Here is a 27,919-nt window from a genome sequence, read left to right on the forward strand (position 1 = left end):
AGTATCGAGATTGTCATTACAAGCAAGAATAAACTTTACCTTAGCAAGTTAGAGGGGTAAATCTTGCTTTGTTTCAAGTTAGGCTATTCTGACTGGCAAAAATAGGCCACAGCAGAAGTTCTTACATTTGTGGAAGGAGTGTTTCTCCCACATTCTTCAGGTTGTTGCTCTATGAAAACCACTTAAGGTGCTATCAGGTAATTAAAAAAACCCTCCCTCTGAAATGTGTGAAGAGGTTTCTAAAGGATTTACTTTTCATATACCAAAATGAGACGTGGTTTAAACCTTTATGTAATAAGCCATGGACTATACAACCCCACAGATTATTTCAGAAAAATGTATTCCCACAATGTGGAAAACAGTGATAAAAGCATATCACCTTTTCAACTGTTTTCTTTTAAAGAAAGGTACTGAAATTATCTGGGAGATATTCAGATCTGCAGCATTCCAAAGGCAATCACAGCAGTATGCCACATATATGTACATTTCTATATATAGGACAAAACTATCAAAGCACTTAAAATTTATTAAGAAAGTATTTTAAGATCTATATAATATATGTATAAATATGCAGAAGTAACCTTTGTTGAATTACACACATATAACAACATGGAATGAAAACATCACAAAGTATGCTGAAATCAATTTTATCACTGAGCATAACTGAAGGCTGCAATTTCTTTCTTCATTTCCTATTAAGAAAAAAAGACAGTAGCAGTCAGCATGAATATATGCTTAAGAACTCTGTTTATGTCTTCATAAAAAGAATCTGTACATACATGAAAATCTTAGTAATACTTAGCAAATACACAGGGTATCACCACCACAATGTCTTTCTATACCCACTAGTAGCTTCAAACACACCCTTATGCATCCAAAACAGAGAGGAGGCTAAGGAGACTCTATGGATCTGCATCAACAGTGCTTTCAACAGTTAGAAAGAGCAGGCAGTTCCTGAAAAGCCACAGCTAAAAGCTGGAAATGTTACTTTCTGCACTCTAACAAGTAATTCCTCAGAGTCCATCTCTACATACAGCAGAGCTCGTTCCTGACTGATTTGCACAGTCACTCTGAATACGAGATATTGTTATATATGTTAAAGCTAAAGGTAGAAGCAGAAAACAAAGAAACCCAGTCACTTTTAATTTAAGCATTAAAAGTTAAGTCACAAAAGCTCACAAGCCCTGAGATAACGTAAATAAATCCCTTCTCATGCTAAACTACGTCATTCTATGGGATGAAAGACGGGCACATATTTCAGGAATGGGCTCCCTGGATCCAAGTAATCCTCACTGTTGCACAATCAGAATGGAGTGTCTGTTCTAACTCTTTACCAGGTGGGAAGAAGGGATTGAGATGACCAGGGCCAAAGAGAAGAGGCTTCCTCTTCTTTAAGGCAGACTGAGAGGCATGAAGAATTTTATCTCTCTAAGGCACAAGCATCTCGGAGACAACTGGATTCAATGATCTTGAATCTGAAGACTGAATATCCAACCTATCTAAATGGATTTGATACTGGAAATGCCAGACTGGGACCATGGGTGCCTCTGGACGGTTTCTGCTGAGTTCTGACAACTCAGAGAGCCTCTCTTACAGGAAGAGATCAGAGAATTTGACTCGGCATTAAACCAGCATAGGCAGAAAACACCCCTTATGTCAAATTAAAGATGCTTGAGTCACACTAGTTAAAAAAAGGTTAAGATGAGACTACAGGAGAGTCTCAAAGTCTTGTTATGTCTCATACTTAAATTTCTTTTCAAGAACGGAATGACTGCTATATGAAGTATCACCACCTCTGCCTATAAGGGGAGAAAGAGGAAGCAACAGGTTGAGAAAAGCGCCCTCATTTCACAGCCACCCGCCCCTAAAAAGGTTCTGGAGAAGCACTACTGACAGACTGAGGTTAACTGCTTTTGAGAGGGCTGTGTGGGTGTACCCCTTGACTTCAAGCCTTTTCCTGCTGAAGCTGCCAACAATTATGCCAAATACAACAATGGTTTTGCAATACGGATAAATGTCTTCCAGACAAATGAAAAAGTCTTGTCACACAGGTAACTAGGCAGCAAAGAGTCATGCTAAGTAAGCGTGATGTCTAGAGTACATGTACATGCGTAACACACACATGCATAACAGTGATGGAAAGTGCTATAAGACAAGAAAAACGTACCTTCGCTAATTTGGTTTTGTCGTAATCTTTCCGATGTTGGTAAATGCAGTGACTAAGAACAGCATAGAGTTTTTCCAGCTGAAATATACTGAAGTTCTCAGTTGCCACAGTGACAAAATGCAACAGTTGCTGAAGAAAAAAATGGAAACAGCAAGTTGAGAATAGTGCAAGAACCTCTGCATAGGCTCTTTATGTTTTTAGAAGCTAAACAGTAACAGCACAACACAAGTGACATCCTACTTCCTTATATTGTTAAATAAAATGAGTGATGCTTCAGAGAACAGATAAAATACCTCACAAGATTTAACTGGAGAAAATGAGGTTGGTTTTTTTCACACTTCAGAAAAAAGGAAGGATTAAATTTCAGACAATACTTTATTACTGATGAATCACATCAACAATCATAACTGTGAATCAACTGCTTCCAGAACAGCAGGGAATGACACAATCCACTTTGTTGTAGGGCAGCTGCCACAGCAAAGCCACCATTGCATTTCATGAGAGAAACTGTTTCTGCAATGCAGGGCACCACACAATGGATCTTCTAGATACAGCTGTGCCAGCTGGAAACAGAAGCATCCTTAGGGGCTCACCATTACCTGAACGTGTACTGTGCCTACAGCTGCTGGCAGAACACATTGCTCAGGTGTCTGAAGCACATCAGAAAGCAAAGTCAGATCCGTTAGCTCCCGCCTTTAAACTGACGAGTGGATAAACTAGTAGAGTATCTCTGCCTGTAGCAGATGACCCATCTCTCACATAGTTGTTTCTGGTAAAGATGTGAATGTGATAATCTCTGGGAAAGCAACAGGAACAAGGGAGTGGCAGCACCTTCTTCCCCTGCTGTAGTTGTTTAGTATCTGGGTGGTGTGTGAGGCTGTGAAGATTAGCTTAACAGAGCAGCCATACCAAATGAAAGTATTACTGCCTCACAACTGCCCATCGCCAAAGTCTGGCTGCCTCACATCAGATGCATTTCATGACTGTGTCACTCCTTGCAGCTGAAACATATACAAAGGCTCTATCGTACTTACCACCTGCCAAGTGGACAATAACCCTGGAGCACATTATTAGCACCCTGACTCTATGAAAAACCTATGTGGCTCCTCTGCATACACAGGAAGACATGAACAAAACCCCCTCCCTGAAATCTGCTTCTGTAGGAAGCCAGCTTTAAAAAGTTAGTTTCACCTCTACAAATTAAGTCACAGCTTAAAAATATGACAGAACTGTGCTGACGAGCCCCTTCACCAAAGGGGATTCCTGTCTGGCCACAATTTCCCAAACAGGGGAAATATCCATGTAATATTCCCTTTCTCATCATGGCAGGTAAACAGCAGCCCTCCTCTGCATTGGCCAACTTCCAGGACTGCAACCTAGCCATTTTCTTAATTTTCCTCACTGCAATATTCCCTGAAGATCAGGTCCTTCTTCTACCCTCTCCAATTCATGTTAAGGAACCTCTTTTACTCCCTGCAGCTGGGCCCATCTTTAAGTCTTTCCCCAGTTGTAGCCTAGGATAGCAACTTCTCTCCTACAAGAGACTGGAAAATCCTTATCACACTGTAACTATGAATGCAAAATTCTAACACTGGATTTTGAAAGAATTTCAGAAAAGCAGGTATTCGTATTTTAGCCATGATGAGCTTTATGCCAGCCTGGTAACTTCAGGTTTAAAGTCATCACTTGTAGAAATAGAGGTCCTTTTCAGGTTCCTAATAAATAAAAACCTGCAAGAAACCAAACCAAAACCCCCAAATCCATCACAGAAACTGTTAGGACATCACTAACCAACAGTACCAGCAGGTTGTCAGTGGGCTATTTTAAAATTCAGCAAGTCCTCTTAAATTAAAAAAATGAGGAGAGAACCCAGTTTCCTAAAATTTAGTTCACCAAAAGCAAGAACAACAGTCTACACCAGGTGTGGAAACACAACAGTCATAGCCCATTACCAGTTCAATTACTTCACAAGCTATATATCCTCCCCATATATTGTTTTAATTGCCATTGTTTAATTGGCATTTAATTGGCAACTGTACTCATAGCAACAAAACGTCCCGCTTCAGTATTAACAAAACAGAAATTAGACTTACTGTGAACTGGTAATCGACAATCGTTGGCTGTGTGGCAGTCCCCGTGGATGGCTTGACATGTATCACCTGCTGCTCTTCGACCGGAGAATATCTTTCATGAATTACAGAGCATACCCAGAAATCTGGAATGACACAAATTTCTTAAGTCAGAATTTCTGTTTATCTGGAATACAGTATCAGTGAAGTATCCTGTACCTGGAACACAGTTCTTTCTGGAATGACAGAGACAAAACTGTTACCATTTTTTCACTGATAAATGCTTGACTTTCACTTTCTTTCTGGCAAAAGTCACTGATCCATAAAAATCAGCAACTCAGACACAAAAAAAAAAGCACTACGGAAGGCAGCAGGGGAAAAAATATCGTCACATTGCCATTACAGCACTGCATGGTAAAACTTGCAAAGTAATTCAGGCTAGGAAACACATCTTACATTGCAAACTTTAGGACATATGTCTTCTATTCCACATGTGACTCTGGCTCCACACTGCTTGAAGCACAGCTTGGTGCCATTTGAAAAACACACCTCAGAATCAAAAAAACAGCAGCTGCAAAAACCCATGAGTTTGGCTAGCATAACTAAAGGAGCGGCATCATTATGCAAGAAACATTGAGTGCTGGTTCTAGGGAGATACAGCAGCAATAACAGAATGGCATTAAAGATGACCAAATCCTACTAAGTAGTGTAACCCTCTTAGGAATAAAAAGGAGCTACATGACCTGTTTGACCTTTCACTTACCATTTGAATTTCCTTCTTCCAAACATTCTGCTACTTGGCAAGCCATCACTTCACTGTTCATTCCTAGGTCTGAAGGTTCAGGAAGCACGACACTCTTCTTTTCAAAAGCAGGCATTGTGAAAAGGAAAAATGTCTCATCTTCTGCCCCAGATTTATTTTCATTCCCATTTTTCTGTCGTTCTCGAAGTACATTTTCATTTTCTTCCACAGAGTAATCCCGTGTGGGCTCAACTTCAGCGTGATCCATATTAGAAACATGTTTTTCTGGAGACTCTTCACTGCTCTCTACCTCATTTTGCTCTTCCGGAACTTTATTTTCTTTATTGAACTGAAAATTCCTCCTCTTTGCCCTGATACCCAAAGAGCCTTTGTTCTTTTTGTATTTTCTTTTTGATACACCTACAAAGGGATACCAGAAAAAGTAATCCAAAACATTACCCAAGCAGTTCGTCCTTCCAAATCCAGCATCCTCATCTTACTTGACTTACAGGGAAAATGATCAAAGAAGCTCAAGTACCAGTGTCTGTCTCCCTACATGTGTCTAGAGAAAGAGTTGCAAATTAATGAGGTCAATTTGCTATTAGATTTTTCCATTCACAAAACCATCAGCTTCAAGATTTTTTGAGCAGAAAATTCTTACTTTTGATAGGAAGTATTACTGCAAAGCAAGGTTATTAGGTGAAGTTGCTTACTGTCTTACTCCGTGAATTAATCTAGATAAACAGAAAAGCGTTTGGAGACAAGCCCTTCTTCAAATCCGTTTTAAAGCTGTAAACTTCAAAAGCTAAATGTGTGTTGGGCAGAGTTAAAGAGACAATTCTAAGGGAATATTTACTGGAGAAAACATTGTCCGTAAACACTTATGCCTCATACGCTTTCTGATTCAGTTAACCTTGTTTAAAACATAATTCGCATTCTCGCCTTCCAGAAAAAGCCACCATTCTTTGTATTCAGGGAGTACCGCTCAAAGCATATGGGTGAAGTCAATGGCAAAATTCTCAGTCATGCCAGTGAGACCCAGGAAACTTCACACTATGTCATGTGCTTTAACGGAGACACCCAAGTCCCTTTGTTCTTTCATGTCCTTTTCACAGGAAGAGTGAGGAAATCATGATCTTTCCTTTACATATCTATCATGATTGTTCCCCTATTTTTTTTCCCCTTTCCCCCTTCAATTGGAAATCACAGGAAGAGGGAGCATAGAGTTTAGCATTTCTGGGCAGGAAAGGGAAAAATGCTGTTATTATATAACTAAGAACTAGTTGATTGTTCAGCAACTGCCAGGTACAACATTTTTGGCTTCAAGAGGTAGCAATTTAGGAGCCATTACATGTCAGTTGGGCCATCAAGGCCAGTATCTTACGATGTAAACTAACCACTGTACTTGACCTTCATAACCATACTGAATGAATGATCTCTGGATTTATCTCATATTTTGAAGCAAGTTAAAAAATATGATGACTCTGGCATGAAGAACCAGGCATCACAGTAACCTGTTATGTGATAAGAACAGAGAAGGCACTGTTGACTTTAACACCGTCTCCAAGAAAGTGTGAATAAAATGCCACTTGCCTTTAGAGCAGGGTGTACTGGAATTTATCGGTGCTGCTGGCATCTTCATTTTTTCATTACACTTTGGTTCTGTTTCCTTATACCCAGGAACAGAGTTCGGCTTTGGCATTGCACAGCAGTAAGATGGAGTATATGTTGAAGAGCTACAGCCTTGCAGGAAAGAAGAGACCAAAGAATTGTGTCTTGCATTGTTGGTCACAAATACTAAGACAAGTATTAAAGTCCTTAGCGTCAAAAAACATACCTCTTTCCTTACGAGATTCTTCAATCGCCTCACAGCATTGTTCAAAATCTTTGTCCAGTTCTGCCCTCACTATGGCGTATGCAGTATCTCTCAAAGTACAAGCTCTGTGCCTAATGAGGCAACCTGAAATTTTACAGGCAGAACTGAGTATTTTCTACCAGCCAATGAAATCCTTTATTTTGACTACTTAGAAAGATTTGTTCTTGTCATAGGTAGGTTATGAAAGGTTATCTCAGTGCATATTTTCCACATATATATATCTCCACATATATATATATATATATCCTCACATATATATATATATTTATATATATATATAAAAAATATATATTTATATATATATTTATATATAGATATATAAACCAACATAAGAGTTAATTATTAAAGCAAAAGCACTAGTTACTGATCAACACTTCTATCGCCATTTCACACCCACGTAGTTCAACGCTACAACACTAGCAACCTGGCAAGAAACGCTCTCTGTGGGTGTTTAAAATGATCTAATCCCACAGATGACATCTATCAATTTATAAATTTAAAATTTTTCCAAATCCAGGATAAAAACACATCCTCACCTCCACGATCTTCAGCTGTGTTGTACTCTAAAGCATTGCTGCAGATTAGATCAATGTCTTTTAGAAAATCTTCTGCAGTCAGGTACTGGTGCAAGTCAATCTTAGAAAGAATGGTCGACAGGTCCATGGGCTGCTTAATAACTCTGGCATAATCAGATGCCTACAAATGAAATAAACATGCTCAGAGATTTAACACATTGTCTACCAAAATTAATTATTTTAATAAAGTCAAATAAAGTACTTTGTAAAAACCCCAAATATTTACGATCCATCCGAAAACACAGAAATTAACAAGTTCTTTTCTTGAAAATAGAAGGGCTACTTCAACTGGCTTTGAAGAAACAGACCAGAAGAGGGAAAGAAAGCAGCAGGGAGGTCAGAAGCCTGTGTGGGGCAGGGAAGAAAACAGACACCCAGAGTGGGATTCATTTCACTTTGCTTCAGAAAATCCCAGCCAAGAAACCTTTCTCAGTGAAGCCACCTAAGATTCTCTTTGTTGTTGGAGGCAAGGAAAAGGCTGCAGGAATTACACCATGGAAGCATCTGTCCTAGACATCTAGTTTAGAATGAGTTAACTGGACCCAGAGGTGCTGATTTCTTTTCTCAGACCATAAAAGGAGCCTAATGACTAGTTTAGGTGAGGACATCTATGTTTGCTTAGATTATTCACATCTCGGAAACTAGAAGTAAAGGGAAAAACAAGTCAGTGGATGCTTAGGGGAGCAGGACTTTGCTGAAACTCAAAGCTCTATTAAAACTACAGCTGACATGGAAGTATATGTCCCTGGCTTAGACTTATTCAATAAATTCAATGAGAAAGAGACTCAGAAGTGTATGGGAGGAAGAAGAAACCATACAGCCCTTACGGTTGATCTCATACTGAGGAGCCCCAGATGAAACGGAGAATAGAATCTTAACATTTATTTTAAAACTACTGCTTCTACTCTTGTTCTCAAAGAAACTACCAACAGTCAGTGAAAGAGCTTTAGACTTTATTGAAACAGTCCTATAGATACTGTTTCGAATAAAGAAAGAGATCTCTCTGCTTTTCAGTGCTGTAACACGCCTACACGTCAAAGCCTTTTAATGAGCAAACTGTGTTGATGTTTGGTCTAACTGGTAGTTGGACTAGATGACTGCCACAGGTCCCTTCTGACTAAAATATTCTAAAATTCTAATGGCATTTTAGAAGGAACCCAGGGCGTCCAGTGAATAGTCAAGTAACAGACACTCGAGAGCCTCAAGGAGTCAGCAAAAGCAAAATTCACTTCCTGCTTCTTGACAGACCAGAACAGTATGGTCCGAAAAACAAAGATAAACCTTCCTATAAAGAGAACACAAACACTGAGAAATAGACAGAGAGAAATGATGAATACACACGGATAAAATGGTATTAAAGGACAACAGTCATTTACCTCCCCTGGGTTAACAGGCTTTGTAAATGCTCTGAAACATCCATCAGCGGCAAGTCTGAGAGTCACATTCCGTAAGAAAACCCTAAGGTGATGCAACATCTCCTCCTTCTGCTCCTCCGGCTGTCTTATTTCTTTCTCTGTCAGCTCTTGAGGCTTAGGCGGCAGTGCTACAGGCAGTTCTTCAGGCAGTTCTTCCAGTGGCTGACAAGCTTAAATCAATCAGAAACTTCTACTCAATTTATGGTACTCAAACATAAGCATATGGAAAATTATTGATAGAAAATTACCACCACAGCAAATACTGTGTACCTATTAACTTACAGCTAGAGAAGTATATCCTCACCTGCGTTGCCCTTTGATGCAGGAAGTTTAGCAGCTTGATTTATAATTAAGTCCTCAAAAAACTTTCTTCTTTTGTCCTTATTAGGCAAGTGGAGTTGGAAAACTTCATAATCATTAATAAACAAGTCTTTTATCTAAAACATGAGGAGAAAAGATATTACAGATAGAAGGCTACACAAGTTTATATTCTCTTCCAAAAAGATGAGTACCTTTCTAAATTAGACCGAATAATCATCTAGACAAGACAAACTGTGAAAAAGTTATCTTCTTGGCCTTAAAAGGCTAGATTTTCATAGGTTAGCACGGCAGATTACGTATCTTCTCTAAGAAACTCCCCTAGAGCTCAAGCCCAGCAAAGGGACCATATGACACACTGATAAAGTGGTGACATTCACCACCTCCAAGACTGATGATTTTGCATTTACCTGCCTTGCTGCCCTTTAGTTTGAATCTTTATGGCAACTACAGAAGGAATGGGCAGGGTTCAGCAGATGAGTGAGGGCTTTTTGGTTTGGGTTTTTTGAAAATTAATTTCAGTGAGGTGTCTGAAGTTGCATACTTCCAAGTTTTACTCCCATTTTTCAATCTCTACTACCAAAAGGTATGGAAGGAATTTCAATACTTAATTTAGAAGGAATTTATTAACAGCTTAAAAACTTCTGTAGAAAGTTAAACTGTTTCAAAGCCCCTGATGATAAAACCATCTAGCTAAGCAAACACACCTCCCCCCCCCCCCAGTAACTGAGACAAGGTAATCAGAGCAGCATATTCACATTTGGAACACCTTTCTTTAATGCACACTCTCAGATGTCTAGAAAGCCACGCATGTACTCCTACTGAATTGTGTTAAGGAATACAGGTGAAAATCTGCTACCAAGTTAGAGAAGTTGGAACGTAGCTTTCTAATTTGTAAAGCGTTCACTTACATGGAGATTGAAATTTTTATGGAGGTATTTAAATTTGAAATGACATTCTGTCATTAATGGTGTGACCACTCTATTTTTTCAGTAAAAAGATCTTTCATTTTCAGTAAAGGGTTTTCAGTAAAAATATCTTTTTCCCATTTACATGGCAAACACTGTATATTCTTGACTAAGAACATACCTAACTATCTAGAAGTCACTGGAATTATGATCTGAAGTAAATTTATACATCTGTCTAATAAGCATGAATGTGCGAGAAGGTGGAAAAGTTGGGTCAAAGTCAATCTCTTTACTCAGAAAACACTTTACACAAATGCCTTCAGCATTGTTTTATTTAAGCAAATTTTAAGAGACCTGGTTAGGGTGCCTGAGTACTAACAGTGTAAATTTGCTTAACAGGGCACAGTACTCTGGTTCTTAAAGGACTGATCAATTAACAAGAAAGTGAATAAAAAAAAAATAAGACAAATATCAACAGAAGTACCTCGTTCGGGAGATCTGCATGACACACATCAGATGTTGCAAGCAGCAAAACTGGAGCAAATGCTGGAATGTTCCGCAGTAGTGTTATAAAAGTAGCTTTCAATGTAGGTCCAACAGCCTCCCACCACCAATGGATATGTGAGATGTAAATGATACTTGGTGCTGTTCTCTGAGCTTCTCGCATCAGCTGGTAAAAGAAAAGCTTGGATGAGAAAACTAAACCATGTAGAATAGGGTAACGAGTACGTCAAACTAAGAGTCAAGCTATCTTACGAAGCCAAAACATCAAAACAAACCAGCAGAAGAAGAACTTCTTAACAAGAAGGTAAAAGTTTCACTTTGACTCAAATATAGACATTGCTACGCAGATAGAAACAGATCTGAATTTCTGACCGATTTCAAAACTTCCTAGGCGTAAGATAACTCCTAAAGTGTTTCACAACTCAGCTGGTGTGGTGGTGTGCCCAAGACTAGCAGGAGAACAAGATAACCCTTCAGCAAGATGTACTAGTCTGGGTAAATCACTACATGACTGCAGCGACACCATTTTCAATTCAGAGTGGGCACATATTCAAGTCAGCCTGGAGCAGAGTCAGAACAACCAAAGACCTATGTGAGAAGATGAGGCCTGAGACTGTAGAAGAGGCCTGGTTACAATTCATAATTTCAAGTACATTTTGTAAGATTTGTGACCCTTCTTTAGCCTGTCTGAATAGGTCAGCCACGCACAGCCTCTCATTACCAAAGGATCCATCAGACCAGATCCCAATGCTTTGAAAGATCACAAGCCATTTCCTACAGGTAGTACCTCAACCACAAAGGAAGACATGCACCTACTGCATGAGGAGAATGGCAACAGTCCTTTCACATAGCAAATTTCTCTATGCACCCTTTGGGATTATCAGTATTCTGGGAGTGCCTGTCACAAGATGAGAAGTGCATGTGGTATATCTGGGCAGCGACTATAGGTTATAGGACTTCAGGTGCAACCACCACATAACAAGAAAGGAATTGCTCCTCTTATACGACTAAAGAGTATCTGGCCATGTAATGTGTCTGTCCTTACTTGTACAGCTCTGAAAAGCTGCTATTAAAGGTCAGAATATTTTAATACAGTGATGTCAAACAATGAAATGGATTTCCTGCCTACAAGTAAAAAGGAAAGCAGTGCTAAATCTGCTTACATTTAATTTTTCTAGTTAAGAACCCACACCATAGTACCAATGCAAGTGTTCCATGAATCTTAATGCTTCTACTGCATATACTGCAGCAGGGCAGCTGTATGTGTATAAAAAAGAAACACTTCTTTTCCCTAAAACCTCAATTGCTTTACCAATATAAAAGGTGGCTACAGAAAGTGCACGACAAACAGTCGGGCTGATGCAGAGCTATCTCCTGGGAGCACAGAGTCTTAAGCAGCAATGAAAACAACATTCTGGATCCCACCGAGTCTGGCAGGATTCCTAGCCATAATGAGACGTTTATTAGCAGCACCTCCCATCTTCTCCAGCTGCTAACAACATCCTCACTGTTTAATTTGAAATGGAAAATATGGGCATGTACAACATCCTTAGTGTCATCCGATCTAGAAAAAAAAGCGGATTTTCAGACAAAAGTAAACCTAACAGCACATTCAAGCCAGGCCAACTCCATTAACAATGAATTTTGCTTACTTTACTGGTTTACATACAGTTCATGTATTTTAGGAGATTAAAGAGGAAACAGATACCTGTGCACATGTTTCTTCTGGAGACGTGACGCTACTAAACAAAACAGCTAGGTCTAGTGCATAAACTGGAAACTTTTCCAGGGCATGTATTACTGCAGGTGCCAAATGAGAAGCTTGCCCATATCCTGAATCTCCAGTTATTAAGAACCGTGGCCTGCAAGATGTCGGCTGATAATGAGCATTTCTAGAACAGTAAGGAGAAAGTAAGTTTAAAAAGGACGTGATGAATAGGCATACAGATGTTATTTTTTTTTTTTCCTATGCACTTTTTTCTTTTGGTAAATACTCTCCATTTTCAAGCAAATAAGAAGCTGGCCTGTGATCAGGAAGACCATCACAGCCCATTTTATTACAAACAGGTACCCTACTTCCCCTAAGAAAACCTGCCAATCCCCAGCGTGTCTGCTCTTCGTTGGGCTCAGTTAAGTACCAGCTCTTCAATTCCACAGGGGGACTGTCCAGCTCAATACACACATGACAACTCATCAGTAACCTGATATGGGGGAAAACAACTCTCAGCACACACTAGTCTGGATCTCTTCACCACCCATACGCACCAGTTTAAGTAACTGTGAGATCTCTACACCTGTCAAGTTTAGCTGAAATTTGGCCATAGTTACTGGAGATTGTGGGAAGGAAGGGGCAGAACCATATTTTTAGAAAAAAAAATAACATGGGCACTGAAACACATTAGCTGTTATCTCAAGTGCACAGTTGGATCGGTTAAATTACAGCGGTATACTGAAGACGTAGAAGATTTAGATTTGTTTTATTCAGCCACTCTAATTGTTTCACTTTGAATTGTGCATTCGTTTCTCAGTCATGTTGCTTTACTCCCACAAAACACATTTGTGAAAAGCATTTGATTTTTCCACCCCAATACTGTTGTACTTTTACTGGGTGAAGTCCAAGATCCTAGAGACCTAACCAAGCTCAGCAAGTCCAAAGATTTTCTGGACAGCACAGTGACAGAAAGTGAGAAAAATAACTGACACTACAGGGATGACAGGAATCTCTTTTTTCAACTGTTGGCTTATACGACTTCCACAGTAAAATGTCAAAAGATTAACATTAATTTAGTAGGTGAAAGTTACAAAATGCAGACATCATTTATGTTTTTCTCACAGTGTTTTAACGAGCCCTTTCTCAATTTTGTTTCTGCTACATAATTTGCTACTGGTTTAACGCTCCTGGAAGGTAGAAGGTCAAAAGATGGCTACACAAATCCATAGGAGTTTTTTAGCTAGAAGGACAGACAGCACATTTCTCTGGTCTTGAGTCTTTCAAGGAATACCATGGGTTAAATCATGTTCTAATAGTCTGTAGACCACTGACTTGGGAAAAGAGGGCCGGGCCGTTCAGTTTAATGGGTTATGATCATGTACTCCGTTATAACATTAGTAACCAGCTGGACCTTCACCCTTACGTCTTGCAAAGACTGATCACACACACCCCACACCCCCCCCCCCCCGCTTTACTCCTTCATCTACCACCCTTCACATCAAAACTCTTTACAGACCCAGCCATCTTCAAAACATAAACATAAAGGGGATAAACATTTACCTGCTGAAAGTGAGGAGGCTTTCCTTTTGTCTATCAGGCATATTATGAGTTGGCTCATCTTCAAAGATTGATGGTAATTCCTCATCGCTGTCAATCACATCATCTCTTAAAATATTATTTAAACTGTCTGAAAGATAAGTTTGTTAACTTTCCTCAATAGTCCATCTCTCAATATCACATTAATCCATTAATCAAGCTTCTAACTCAGTGTTGGAAACCACTTGTATTTGAGGGCACATGCTGAAAGCTATTTTCTGGAGTTCATTCTACCACAGATCTGAGACTGCACAAGTCTCTACAAAGCTGTCCTACATCCCGTGATTTGCGTAAGCTATTATCCCTCTGTTGGTGAAAACTTGGAGGTTTTTTTCCTTAGAATAAAGACGATTAGGAACAACTTCTGTAGTTCCCAGACACGTGAAAAACCCAATAAGGCTACTTCTTTCTGGAGGAGGTTCCCCCACTGGATGTGGAGCAATTAATGCGATTCATGCAATTAGTGCATGAATGCGATGGCCACAGACTTCAATTTGTCTCGGACTAGTAAGTCAGAATATAATAACCTACTAAATACGGCTCCTTGCCGATCACTGAAGGAGGAGATAAGGTAAAGCGGGCAGCAGAGAGAGAATGCCATTACCAATCCCCGAGCCTCTCTGCTTTGATTTGGCTGGTGGAGTTTTGCCTCTGTTTTTCCCCAATGCAAATACATCTCCCAGACCTACTGGGAGCAATATTGGTGGAATATTCTCCAGGAATGAGCATAACAACTAACTATTCACAAATTTCCATTAATCAGGAGTGGAGTGAGTCGATACATTTACTTGCTCACACCAACTGACAGACTAAACCTGATCAGGGCTGATACAGTCAGGAGCATGAGGTGACATATGCTATGCAAGCCAAGCCCCGAAGTATCCACTCCTAGAACATTCTGATCTCACGTGCAAGTGTACAGTGTGATCCACAAACATTTCAATTCAGAGACTATGGTTAAAAGTCATGACACCTAAACCAGTATTTAGCTTAAACCCCTTGTCTTGTGGTCCTGACAGTCTTCAGACAGGAATTAGAAGCATTCATGTAAAAATACCCTTGTCTCCCCATTTACACATTTATTTTGAAAGAGGTGCCCCATACATTAAACTTTAGATCCATCTCTAGAAATTACAAATACCGTGTTAGCTACTGTCAGAAACAGGGTGCTCTAGCAGAGAACACACAGCGCTCTATTCCAAACGACAAGTCATTCACAGCTCTCATGCAGCACTGTGCACATGCATATTATCACATTCTACTATCGTTACAGCTGAGAGGTTTGCCTATGTTGACTGCACAAACCAGAACTTTTGCCCTGGCAGAATTTTAAAGTGGATGTTCTTGCTGTACCTTGCTGTTGGTTCTCCTTTAGTGCAGTCTCTGCATGGGGAAATACTTTCTGTAAGGCTTGTAAAATTTCTGCTAGGGTGTTTTCAAGCAGTGGTTTTGAAATAGGGGGTAGCGGTTGCCCAGGTGAAGTCACAGCCCTCTGTGAAGATGGAACAATCTTCTTCATAGCCACGACAAAATCCTTTGCTGTTATTTTAATAGAATTGGTATCTAACTGCAGTTTCTCATCACTTTTGTATATCTGAGGATAGCAGCGACGCAAAGCACAGAGGGCAGTTTCAGCACATAACGATTTAATATCAGCACCACAGTATCCTAATAAACAAAACAAGAATCACGTTAGGTCAGTTTCAGGCGACACAGAAGTAAAGGCCAAGGTTTCTAAAGTGCAACCCTGAAAGACTCTGTATACAGCCCAACATTAACTGGTTAAGAGAGAATTTAGAGTGACTGCACTGCGGAGAAATTTTGTTATGTGGTTTGCAGCTTGATATCCTGCACTTATGAAGCAGCATCACAGTCAAAACTTTGCTCCCAAGGAAGATGCCCAAACCCCGTTCAACATTCTGACAGACAAAATAAAATCAAAAGAAAAGAAGCATCTGACATTGTCGTTATTTGCTCCCAAGACGTGCCAGTTGCCTCACCGCCTCACTCTGCAGGCAAGGCACAAGAGCTGGGGTAGAGCCTGACACAAGCCCAGATTCCTTGGGGCTCAGTCACATACAGTAACTCACTTAGTTTTCAAACTTACCAACACATTTTTCAGCTAGGTCTTCAAGAAACCTGTCCGATGGCTTAGGGTTCCAGCCTTGCGTGTGAATCTTTATAATCTCTTTTCTAGACTGGAAACAGAATGGTTGCCTTTTAGTTTGTCCCAGGTTTTTTCTTAAAAAAACCCTCAAAACCACAGAACAAAACCCCAAAAAACCTCACAATAATACAAATAATTCTCTTCTCTACTAAACTTCTAAGAATTTTAAAGTTCAGTTAATATGCTCTCTGCTTTTTCAAGCACAATATTTAATCATTCTCAACTTGTTACATTAAACTCTTCCTGGGGGTCTGCAGTGAAATCTAATGCATTTATAGCTTCCATAAAAAGTAAGTTTCCACAAGTAGAAGACCTAATGGTCCTAAGGAAGAACCTCTAGTGAAAAAATAACTAAATTATTTGCAAACAGAGATTTTTGACCAAAGAAAATTCTCTCAAATTCAGCAAAACTTCATGGTGACAGTCTCATTAGTTCATCAAATTTGCTTTTCTGCAGATGCATTCAAGGAAAACAGTCCTAGCACAACATTTCAAATTGCTACAATTGTAACAAAGAATAATAATTATGACTCAAACTACTGTCACTGATCCAGAAAGTGTCAAATGTTGCCTATCCTCATCTCCAATTAGCAAGACTTTCATTTAAGTATTTCCTGGTACATAGATTAATTAGGGCAGATTTCTAGATTTCCACAGTAGGGAGTAGCATATTTGATCTGTTTCATGGTGCCCCCTCTCCTGTTGCTGAGAGCAGGTAAAAACTGGAGACACATGTTTGTTTTAAATACACTGTTTAGTGCACTTTCACCAGCCTTCAATCCAGTAAGTGTTTTATCCTTTTTCCAAAAAGCACTAATAAAAGAAAAAGAAGTGTCAGTGACAGCCAGAGGGAAAACACAAAACCAGCCTTCCAGTTTTGCACGCTGTCGTCACCCTTTCAATATGTTTTGGTTGCTATAATATTGTAATTAAATAATTATAATAGAATTAGAATGATATTATTATTATTTGGTTGCTATAATACTTTCATTGCTTAGCTATCACCGTTGAGCTAGAAGCTTCCCAAGCCCTCCACCTGTGCAGCGTCCTTCACCCCTTTGTCCAAATCCCTGTTAATAAGTACCTCTCCCAGGATACCCAGCCTGGGAACAATCCAACACAGAAGAGCTGCTACCCCTTCACAAACCAAGAGCAAGAACAATTCAGGGTGAAAGTGCCCAAGTGAATTAAATAAGTAAGCAAGCATGAACTGCTTTGGCAACAGGAAATTTTCATTCACTCCTGCACCCTGGTTAAGGTTTTTGTTATCAAAAATGAAATTCTTGTGTGCACACCATTTCTTTCATTTCCAAGATGAGATAGCAGTAATTTGTAGCCAATTCATACATTCAATCTTTCTTAAACATTTGATAGAAGCATCCCATTTTCTTGGCTGGTCACAGTGAAACCAGAACTAATTACAGAACTTAATCATAAATATTCAAGTATCAGATCTGCCCTCCACAGTACAAGACAGTCTCTCCAGATATCCCTCTTTCGTCCACGTTGTACAAAACCAGTTTTGATTTTAACTGCTCAGTGATACTGCATTGTTACATGGTTTTGTTATAAAGATGGACTCTGCTACATTAGCATTAAGACAGTTTAAGTTCTTACCTCTTTATTTGGCAAGCTGAAGAGGAGCTCTCGATCAAAGCGTCCCGGTCTTCGTAAAGCGGGATCTACGGCATCCAGTCTGTTGGTGGCTCCGATTACCACAACCTCTCCTCTGCTGTTTAAGCCATCCATGAGTGCCAGAAGTGTTGAAACAAGAGAGCTAACAGGAAGATATAATTTTAATTCACTGGTTTAGTAAATTCTGTTATGTTTTACATGGCCTTCTCCAACGATCACCCCAAAAGGATAAGCTTTTAGTTGATTTTTAACAGATTAGTGACTCATTTGAAGACATACAAAAAATAGATAAGGTAACACAAGCCTTGTGCTGATCTCAAGCTTAGTGAATTGTTTCCAACTATTGTTTAAAAATCAACGGAAATTTAGTAGCACTGTATTACTAGTTTTCAGGATAAATGAATGTGTCACAAAGTTAAATAGGTTGTGATCTTCTTTTCACAAAGATCGAGCAGTTTCTACGTAGGTACAAAAAATGTACTACCTGTAAACTTGGTCTTGCTTACTGGACCTCACAGGAGCAAGACCATCTATCTCATCAAAGAAAATAATTGAAGGTCGCATCCGGTAGGCCTGGAATGAAAACACAGGAATGCTGACAGAAGTAAACCAGCACTATTTTAAAGAGAAAATGCATGAAAAACGTTATGGTTGGAAGGTCACTAGAACTAGATCTTCAGACTAGCATCAGGGATCTCTACTAATTGAGCAAATGGAGTAAGTGCCATGAGTAACAGAAGACAGCAGCCTATGTCAGCCCCCCTGAGACTGGGTGATAGGAAACAAATCATACCAGTACTTTTTACAGCTCTTTGGCAACCACTGAGAACAGAGCCGGGACTTAATTCAATTACAGGTTCTGGAAGCAAGCTTCCATTATCAATTTGAATGACCGTGCTTTTAGCCTGTATCTTTCTCCCTCTGATCTAAAGCCACCATATCATAAGGAGGTGAAAGTCCCCCTGTGCTCTGCACTGGTGAGGCCACACCTGGAGTGTTGTGTCCAGTTTTGGGCACCTCAATACGAGAGAGACAGCGAGGTGCTGGAGCAAGTGCAGAGGAGGGCAATGAGGGTGGTGAAGGGCCTGGAGAATAAATCCTGTGTGGAGAGACTGAGGGAGCTGGGACTGTTCAGTCTGAGGAAGAGAAGGCTGAGGGGAGACCTCATCACTCTCTACAGCTCCCTGAAAGGACATTGTAGAGAGGTTGGTGCTGGTCTCTTCTCACAGGTGACACAACAAGGGGGAACGGCTTTAAACTCCAATGGGGGAAGTTTAGACTGGACATTAGGAAAAAAATTTTCACAGAAAGAGTGGTCAGACAATGGAATAGGCTGCCCAGGGAGGTGGTGGAGTCACCATCCCTGGATATGTTTAAGGGTTGTTTAGATGAGATGTTGGGGGATATGGTGTAGGAGAGAACTTCGTGGAGCAGGGCTGATGGTTGGACTCGATGATCCCAAGGGTCTTTTCCAACCTGAATGATTCTGTTCTATGATTCATATCTCTTGCCTCTTGAAACCCTTTTTGTGGCTGGTTTTTTTTTTGGGGGGGGGGAAAGTTTGGTGGTGCGTTTTTGTTTTATTTTGTGGCAGAGGGTGGGCGTTTGCTTTGAGAGGTTTTCTTGTTTATTAATCTTTCACAGTACACCTCAAGATTTCAAGCCCCTAAAAAAACCCACTGAAAAAGGAAACACGGGCAATCCCATTTTAGTGGAAGGAACTGACAAAACACAAAAAAGAGTGAACTGTTCTTAAAAATACTCACCACAGAAAATTACAGTTACAGCTCAGAACACATAGCACATTTCAACCTTACCTGATCAAATAACATACGAAGCTCTCGTTCAGATTCACCCACCCATTTACTCAGGCAGTCAGCACCTTTTTTCATGAAAAAGGCTATTCTCCTGCCACCTTGGCTACATTCATTAGCAAGTGCACGAGCCACCAGTGTCTTGCCAGTCCCTGGCGGACCATAGAATAGGCAGCCTCTGCAATTACAAAAAAAAAAAAAAAGATTTAAGAAAAAAAACATTACAACCCCCATCCCTAAAACGCACAACTCTTCTCTCCTAAATAAAAGATTTCATCTATACAACAGCAGTAACAGCTGAAGTGTGAGAAAAGACAAATTGGATGGAAGTTTTGTGTTCCTGCACAATTCAACAAGGCAGCAAACAAAATGAACAAAGAATATAACACAGATGTACAAAACCCTGAGAAAAGATCCACAAGGACACTTCCAAAACTGATGACAAACCAACAGGGGTGGTTACAGCACGGGGGAACCAAACAAGAACAAACTTCAGTGAAGGATGAGACGGGGCTCTAACATGAATCACCAGTTCAGTTTTTAGTGATGCACTGCATATTCATTCTTGTTTTCACAAGAATCAAGATTTGGTAGTAAAGCATTTCATTCTCCTTCAAAAAGCTTTAAGTTACTGGATTTGGACTCCCAGACCATCCATTGCTGATGATAAATGAGGAGGAACTCTAAAGCTGGGAGGATATTCTGCATTTCCAGATAAACATACTCTTCATCTAAAAAAACTAATACACTGCTCTTTCAAGAGAATTCCAATGAAGAAAGAAGCAAAACACTGAGAGATTTTATTTTGATTATTTGCAATAGTTTTAAGTTCCTGAAAGCAAAGAATTTAAAGTCATATTTCAATGTCCGTGATCGAGTTTTGCTGACGAAGAGCATATAAAGCTAACAACTAGATCTCTAATAATTTCATCTCATAATGCAGAACTAATTTAGCTGTATAAGAAGTGGACACATTCTTATTTTAGCCCGAACACAAACACACACTGCAAGGTTCTAGTTGCAAGTCTTATCAATTGTAAAATTGCTACTTGAGCACTTGAAAAAAAAAAAACCACACAACCAAAGAGTCAGTGGGAGAGACAAGTGGACGACTTCCAAGCAACACACATGACTACCAATAATTAACTCCTCCTTGCTTGTAAACTAATTAAGCTGACTTGTACATAGCACTCAAAAACAACATAACGCCACCTTTTAAAGGCAAGACACCTTTAAAGTGTATTCTCACCAAAAACTAAATCTTTGAGCCCACACGTATTCTGGATTCTATCCATTTTCAAGAAATTACTTTTTGCTACTGCTAAAATCCTCATCAACATCACTGAAAATTTTGAAGCATGTAAATATATTGATACCTCAGTCAAATATTCTACGGAAAACAAGTGAATTATAGTTTCAAGCAATGTCTGTTACCTTGGCGGTTGAATTTTCAATCCCTGAAAGACTTCTGGGTAAAGCAGTGGAAAAATGACCATCTCCTTTAAAGCTGCAATGTGGTCAGAAAGACCACCCACACCATCAAATCGTACCTAAAAATAAATTCAGTAGAACACATTTTTGCATGTTAAAGAAAGCTGCACCCACAATAAGGTTCCATCAGAAATCACATGTCAGCACAAATGTAACATTCTGGGCAGTTTCAAATTGCTCGAGAAAAACCGTTAACCAAGGTAGCTGTAGACAGCACGTTATTGAAAGCTTTTATAAGCCCTGTAAACAATTCACTGACACAATGAACTAAAAATACTTACCAGACCATCTGTTTGCATTGGATCACCATCAGACAGACCTGTTCCAATCTTCATTCGATCCTTGTGAATTCTCTTCAACATATCTTTCCCAAAGTTTAGTGGAAGACACCTGTTTTGAATTAAGGAGAAAGAGAAAGGCGCTTTCTAACTTACGATGCAGCTAGAAGATTTTTGCTTTTACAATGATGGGAAGCGAATGCACAAAAACCTCACGAATTACCAGAAACTTCCTAAATAGTTAAATGTTCCTTCAAATGGGTTTACATTTAATATCCATAAGTAAATAAAGGAAAATGGTCACTCCAGACATTAAAGCATTAATTATTTTAACAACTCTTAGCACTTACGAATATCCACGCCAGTATGAATGCAAGAAACAGCTATGCTGTACGTGGAGACCATGAACTGACCTTGACTCGTGTGATGGAAGAACCCCCTAAAATACACTGACATCTTTTAAAGATTTTACATTCAAAAAGTTACAGCCCAAGGGGATACTTATTTCAGTGTGGATTAACATGATGAAGGCTGTCCACCAGTGCTGGGACTTGCTGAGGACTTTACGATATATGTGCCAGAAGACACACAGGTCTGAAAGACATCAGGCTGAAAACTTATCTGTTAAACCGTCATTAAAATAGTTCTTCTAGAGCATTTGTTATGTAAGAAAACCTCAGTCATTTCCTCTATTTATAACTTTTTTTTTTTTTTTTACAGTGGTTTTCTTTCTGAATAAACCTCTGTAAAGCACAGTAATTAAAACATGATATAAGTGTTCCTCCCACCATTCCCACCTAGAGATCAAATTGCTTCTTAAAAATCAATTCTAAAAATCCAGTTTTAGAGAGTCCAGTTACAGTTGTCACTATCAACAGATGTGATTAGATATTGCGACAGTTTAGAAAGTGCACAAGAGGAAGAGGATAACATTTCACAGTTAGGCAGATGCAAACTCCTCCCAGATTCTCCAATTTCATTAACCTTCTTAAATCTCTGTTATGGGTGTTCTTCCTATGGCTCTCAAACTGCTCTTCATCTTCAGATGACGATGAGGATGAGGAATCACTGTCGTGGACTGCCTGTCTCCGTCTGCATACATTGAAACAAGCAAGTAACCAAACTGAAGTACGCACTAAGTCATATTGAAATCTAAGTGAATTCTATCGCAGAATTTACTTTGAGATCTATTAAGTTTCCAGATCGTTTCACTCTTATGAATGAATCTGATTTCAAGTTACATTACATGACTTTCCTTGTGACAGCAAAATTTAGTTTTTCTTTGGAAGGTAAAATGTTTAACCAGTTCACAAAATTTCATAAACAGATTACTCATTTTGTCCAATCTTTCTCACACACACAAACAGAACCTCACTTAGCATTATGTATCCACTCTGGGAAACATAATCCTTTTTAACTTATTTAAAAATTTGTCTTCAAAACCCCTTCCTTCCATAACTGTCTGCTTTCAAGGATGCAAAACAAAGCGCTTCCTATCTAGCAAGAGACCCCATTCTCCATGCTCTAACCGGTTACAGGATCCAAAATCCCTTTGTCATTACTATTGCAATTTATAAACTCATTTAGCACTTTTCCTGTTTAAGAACAGTTTCTTACGGAAAAATTAACTGATTCCAGAGAGGAATCAGTATTTGAGTGATCAACAAAAAATTAAAACTTCCATACAGGTTCTCCCTCTATTATCATCAATTTTAAGAAAATAATTTGTATCCCTCAAGATTAAATAGTCTATGATTTTCAGACAGATATGCTGGCTTCAATTCCACAATAAAAGAATCTCAGTTCCACAATCTCTGCCACAACCTCCATAATCACCTTATCAGTGATAAGGTAGCATCAGTAAAAAGGCAGTAAAAATCCCTTTTTAAAAAATCTAATGGCTAATAAAAAGTATAGCCTCCCCCCCAACATTCGTTGTCTTTATACCCTCAGACCACATCGATAATCCTACTATTAACTTGTAATTACCACCAATACAGAAACCCTTGAAAGCTTCATTCAATAATGTGACTGACGGCACTATTGATAAAGAAGAACTATCACTATTCTATAGAAGAACTATACACCAACCTCTTATTTCTTCTGGAAGACCCTTGTGACTGGCCTGAAAAATACATCTTACGCTCTTCCGGTTCTGTTGAAAGCAAAGAATTTAGAACAATGTTACAGACAAGTTTAAGAGAAAGCAGGATAGTGAAGGAGGCAGAAAACATGATGTGTTTCACCCATCTCTAATTTCAGAAGAAGTTGCAAGTGATTTGGGAAGGGGATTTCATTTTTTGTAAATCAGTGCACAGTATAAATGAAAAAACACATACCTGCTTTTTAAGGAGAACTGAAGAACACAAGGGGAAGATTATCAAGTGTGTTTAATTACTGTTCTTCGAAGGATATGTAGGTAATTTTTTTACCAAAAATCAACAGTAAGTATGACAAATGGCAAAGAAAGATCATGTGCACAGGATACATGTATTTAATAAAATTTACTTGCAGAATGAAGGTAAGAAATGTAAATAGGAGTGTGTGTATATATATTTTCATTCCACAAAACCTCACTCATACGCAAGAAATTAGTCTGAAGAGGAACTATGCATATAACGTACTTGCCATCGGAGCTTGATAGCGCTGAACAGTTTTCCTCTGTCGAAAGTTGTAACGCTTTTGAGTGTCTTCACCATCACCTTTCGCGTCGCTTTCTTCCGATAAAACTACTGTACATTGATTGACAGAACATTAAATGGGTTTTAAGTACTGTTGCAAATTAGATTAAAAAATGCACTACACAGATGCCTAACAGGTTCTACTATTATGTTAATGTTAAGGACACAATAGATCTGAAAACCTGCAACACCTTAAGGCCAGTTTATGCAAAACACGTGCCAGAAATCAGAAAACACAGAGGAGCATGAAAACAGATATTGTTTTGCCCTTGCACCAATGGCTGGGTGACTTCTAATCAGTCTTAACACCAACAGTTCTGTCATCTCAATTAGCTAAGATGCAGCTCCTATGAAAACCACTATTTCAGAAAGTCTTGTTCTTTTGAGAAAGTGTTTCAAGGAAATGTTTTTAATACTCTACAGTGGTAAGAGTAAGCATGTTGTAATCTAGCTCCAAATGCTGCCTCTGCCACAGATTACATGAGCAACAATGGGCAATGGACAATGGTTTGAATTTCCCCAATCAGAAAACAATGTTGAAGGCATACAGTTCATGCCACTAGCTTCTGGAAAGTAACAAAGTTTTTTTCATGAAAGATGGTAAGAGTGCAAAAAAGCAGTATCATTATCTAGCAGGTTCTTAACATTCATAACAACCTCTCACATTCATAGCTGTACACCATGTGAGGAATGGACACACTCTGTTTACCTACCCGCTCGCTACAGGTAAGTGAATTTCATTCCTTGGAAAGAACTACCCTTTTTTTTTCTTCCCAAAAGGTTGCACTGCTTTCTGAATGCAAGGTAATACACAAGATATATAGACAGCACATGGAAAACTGAAAAAATGTTTTGGTATCACTACCATTCCCAGCCACTGATACTCCAATACTCCTCTTAAAGGCATGAATTTCTCTGTTTTTCTGCTTCTCTAGTCCTTCCCCTTGCTCCACTCATCTTCTTTACACCAGCACTGAAATATTTGCCCCACTCCTTCCTGGCATGCTTTTCCTTATAGAATTACATTTTAGATTTTTCCTAAATTAAAATTCCAGAGTTTGCACTTTGATCCCAAACTAATTGCCTCACTCTTACTTCCCATTCCACATACTACCTACAAGGACAAGTCTTTCCTGCCCAACTGCCTGAGATCCACACACCTGAACCAAGCCATACGGTTCCTCCCTCTAGAATGCCCATGCCTTCTATTAAAGCTGCTCTTACTAAAGTCGTGAGTTGATATTCTCCTAACTCCTAATCTCCAAATGATGAGTCCCCTGTCCTTCTCCCTCTCCAGTCAAACGGCCTTGGCATACCTAATGTTTCTTTTTGTTCGTGCCTTGTCCTACCTTGGTTTCTTTAGGTCAGCCTCTCACCAGACCACTCCTATGGCTCCAAGTGTTCTCTCACTGCTCTACATGAAGGTCTGATCGGGAGCCACAGGCTAGGTCAGATCTAATCATAGGCCTAACGACAGGCCACGGACTGTTCTCAGGCCTGTTCGTGATTAGGAACAAGATCACCCCAGGGCTCAATGACACCTGGACATTTACCTTGAACCTTTCTGTAAGGTTCTATTGCCAGTGTAAGGTTCTATCGCCAGGTCTCACACAGTCTGTGTAACATGTACAAGATACTGCCCTCACTGGTTATTGCACAAATCATCTCTTATTCAAGTTCTGATGGTCAGAGAGGTGATCAGGTGCAGGGCACCATCAGTCAAGTGTGCTGACCAGCAAACTGTTGACATGTCACCAGCCCTTTTTATCCTCTTGCCCCTCTACTTTCCCACTCTTGTTCCTCCTGAAATTATCCCAACCCCTCCCTTGTTCTGCCTTTGGTTCCTGCCCTAAAGATCCCATAATAAGTCCTGTGCAAACTGCTCTTCCCCTGCATCCTACAATATGTCCCACCTCTAGGCAGTAATCCCTTAGGCCAAAATGTCATTTGGAGAGCTGCTCCCAACGACTCATCCAGATGGGTTTCACACCTGCACACTGGGGCTGATGGCTCTGCTGGGACAGCCCCAAGAGGGGCCCAGACAAGGGAGCTGCTCCTTCTTGATTTGGGTCCCTGCCTCTCACTGTGCACCCCTGTGCTCCTCTGGGCTCGTGCATATAGGACTTGGATGGGCTGATGGCCCTGGGATGGCCCTGGCAGTAGCCCAGCAGGGTATTATTTGGACTCTCCCTCCTGCCACTGTCCCTCTGAGCTCCCTTGTGGGTGTGCAGAGATCTATCACAAAATCTAACACTGACGGGCTCAACTACTGCCACATTCTCTTCTGTTCTTAAGTACAGTCTCACCCCCTCCTTTTCCACCCAGAAAACTCCTGCAAGGGCCATTGCACTGACTGCCTTCATCACAACTATCACTCTCCTTAAAACCTTAAAGTCTTCCCCTCCTCACTTCAAACATAAAGTTAAGATGGCCTTTTACAATTTAACCTTATTCCTCATGGTATTTCCATGAGTACCAGGATGACAGCTCCTAACTAACTGCCCAGACAGCAGCTTCCACTGACTACTGATAAACACAAAAAGGAACACGTCTATCTTCTCCCCTGCTGATCTTCACACTTGGGAGGAGCTTTCCATACACATCTGGCAGCCCACCTGACTTCCACAAAATGCTCTCGCTGTGCTGTTCAAAACCATGAAAACTGTCGTGCTTGTGCTGTAGCAAGATCGTTCTTTCTCATTCGGAGCAACACCGTTCAGTTCTTTGTATTCCCACCTGTCCACAGCCATCTCTTGCCTTTTATCTTGCAAGCATTTTGCAAAAGCAATGATTTTTTTCTTTTTTTTTTTTTTTTTTTTTTTCTCTGAATACCTGATCTGAGAACACTACGCTACAGCCCTAGAGTCCAAGACTATGGCTCGTAATGTCAACAACAATACAGAATGTTTCAAGAGGTAACAAACACCCAGTAGTTCAGCTCATCTCAATTGTTTAAGACAAGGCTTTTGGCTAGAGCACAGTAAAGAAAATCTAAAACAGAACTAACCTACAATGTCATTTGGCTTATCATCTATTTCTTTGCCACCTGTTCGGATTTCTTCCTCTCCTTGGGAGTAAATATCAAGATTTCCCTAATTAAAAGAAACAAGAAAGATCAGTCACAAATATGCAGAAAACCTAACACGGGCATATTTGGAGCCTCTATATTAACACTATCGAGGTACTCCATATACACAAAAGATGAAATTTAAGTACAAGAAGAGAGAATAGGAACATCATTCTGGCACTCACGATTTCAGGACAAGAATTTCTGCTCTGAAATAGGACTTAGGACACGTGATAGTTAAATACTTCTCCAGATACAAAACCAAAGTGTATCAATCAGTCACAGATTAATAATCCAAGAGTGTGGCAGAACACAAGAAAAAGCATCTCCCAGCAGACAAAAAAAAATCATACAGGCATTTCAGAGATGATATACAAAGTACTAGGGACAATTATGGTTTCATTAGGAAAAAAAAAAAAAAAAAAAAGGATTTCAGATCTAAATAAAACAGTACAAAAGTAGGCTATGAATATGTTTAAGAAATGAAGTGCCTGTCATTCAAAAGGACAGCAAGAACTTAATTTAACAGAGCAAAAATAAGACATAGAAAATATGATTGCTGTGTATAATTTTAACAGAAGTTCCTCTAGGGACAGAGGAGTACTTCAGCTCCCAGGCAAGTCTGGCACAAGAACAAACATAGCTGAAGCAAACATCAATGAATTAATTTTTCAGTAAGATTTGAAGTGAAAAGCCAAGACCTAAAACAGCTGTTTGTAACAGTGTCTATTCAAAATTCGTAAGGTAATTCAGAAAGTGTAGTAGAAGACATGGATTTCAGCATCTCACTGCCACCTCATGGCTTCTGAAGAAGATATTCCCTCCACCCTTAGAGCATATCTGTAGCATAACTATAAGAGAAAGATATTATACTATAATTACAGAGCAAAAACAAATGTTGTTTT

General features: G+C 39.6%; 1 protein-coding gene across 1 annotated transcript; it reads right to left on the reverse strand.

The window, feature by feature from the left end:
* Positions 1–650: 650 nt before the first annotated feature.
* LOC141955007 (ATPase family AAA domain-containing protein 2-like) lies at positions 651–26,697 on the reverse strand. The gene is made up of 23 exons (XM_074895079.1): positions 26,547–26,697; positions 23,891–23,998; positions 23,358–23,421; positions 22,251–22,358; positions 21,270–21,378; positions 20,932–21,047; positions 19,501–19,675; positions 18,168–18,256; positions 17,666–17,825; positions 15,989–16,079; positions 15,235–15,549; positions 13,846–13,972; positions 12,283–12,466; positions 10,555–10,740; positions 9,149–9,281; positions 8,806–9,014; positions 7,391–7,550; positions 6,816–6,938; positions 6,572–6,721; positions 5,000–5,398; positions 4,261–4,382; positions 2,168–2,296; positions 651–692 (listed from the first exon to the last, which is right to left on the reverse strand). The coding sequence occupies exons 1-23, from the start codon at positions 26,695–26,697 to the stop codon at positions 651–653; spliced, it is 3,450 nt and encodes a 1,149-aa protein (XP_074751180.1).
* Positions 26,698–27,919: the final 1,222 nt, after the last annotated feature.

Source organism: Athene noctua, unplaced genomic scaffold, assembly GCF_965140245.1.
Source record: "Athene noctua unplaced genomic scaffold, bAthNoc1.hap1.1 HAP1_HAP1_scaffold_66, whole genome shotgun sequence".
NCBI classification, from domain to species: Eukaryota; Metazoa; Chordata; class Aves; order Strigiformes; family Strigidae; genus Athene; species Athene noctua.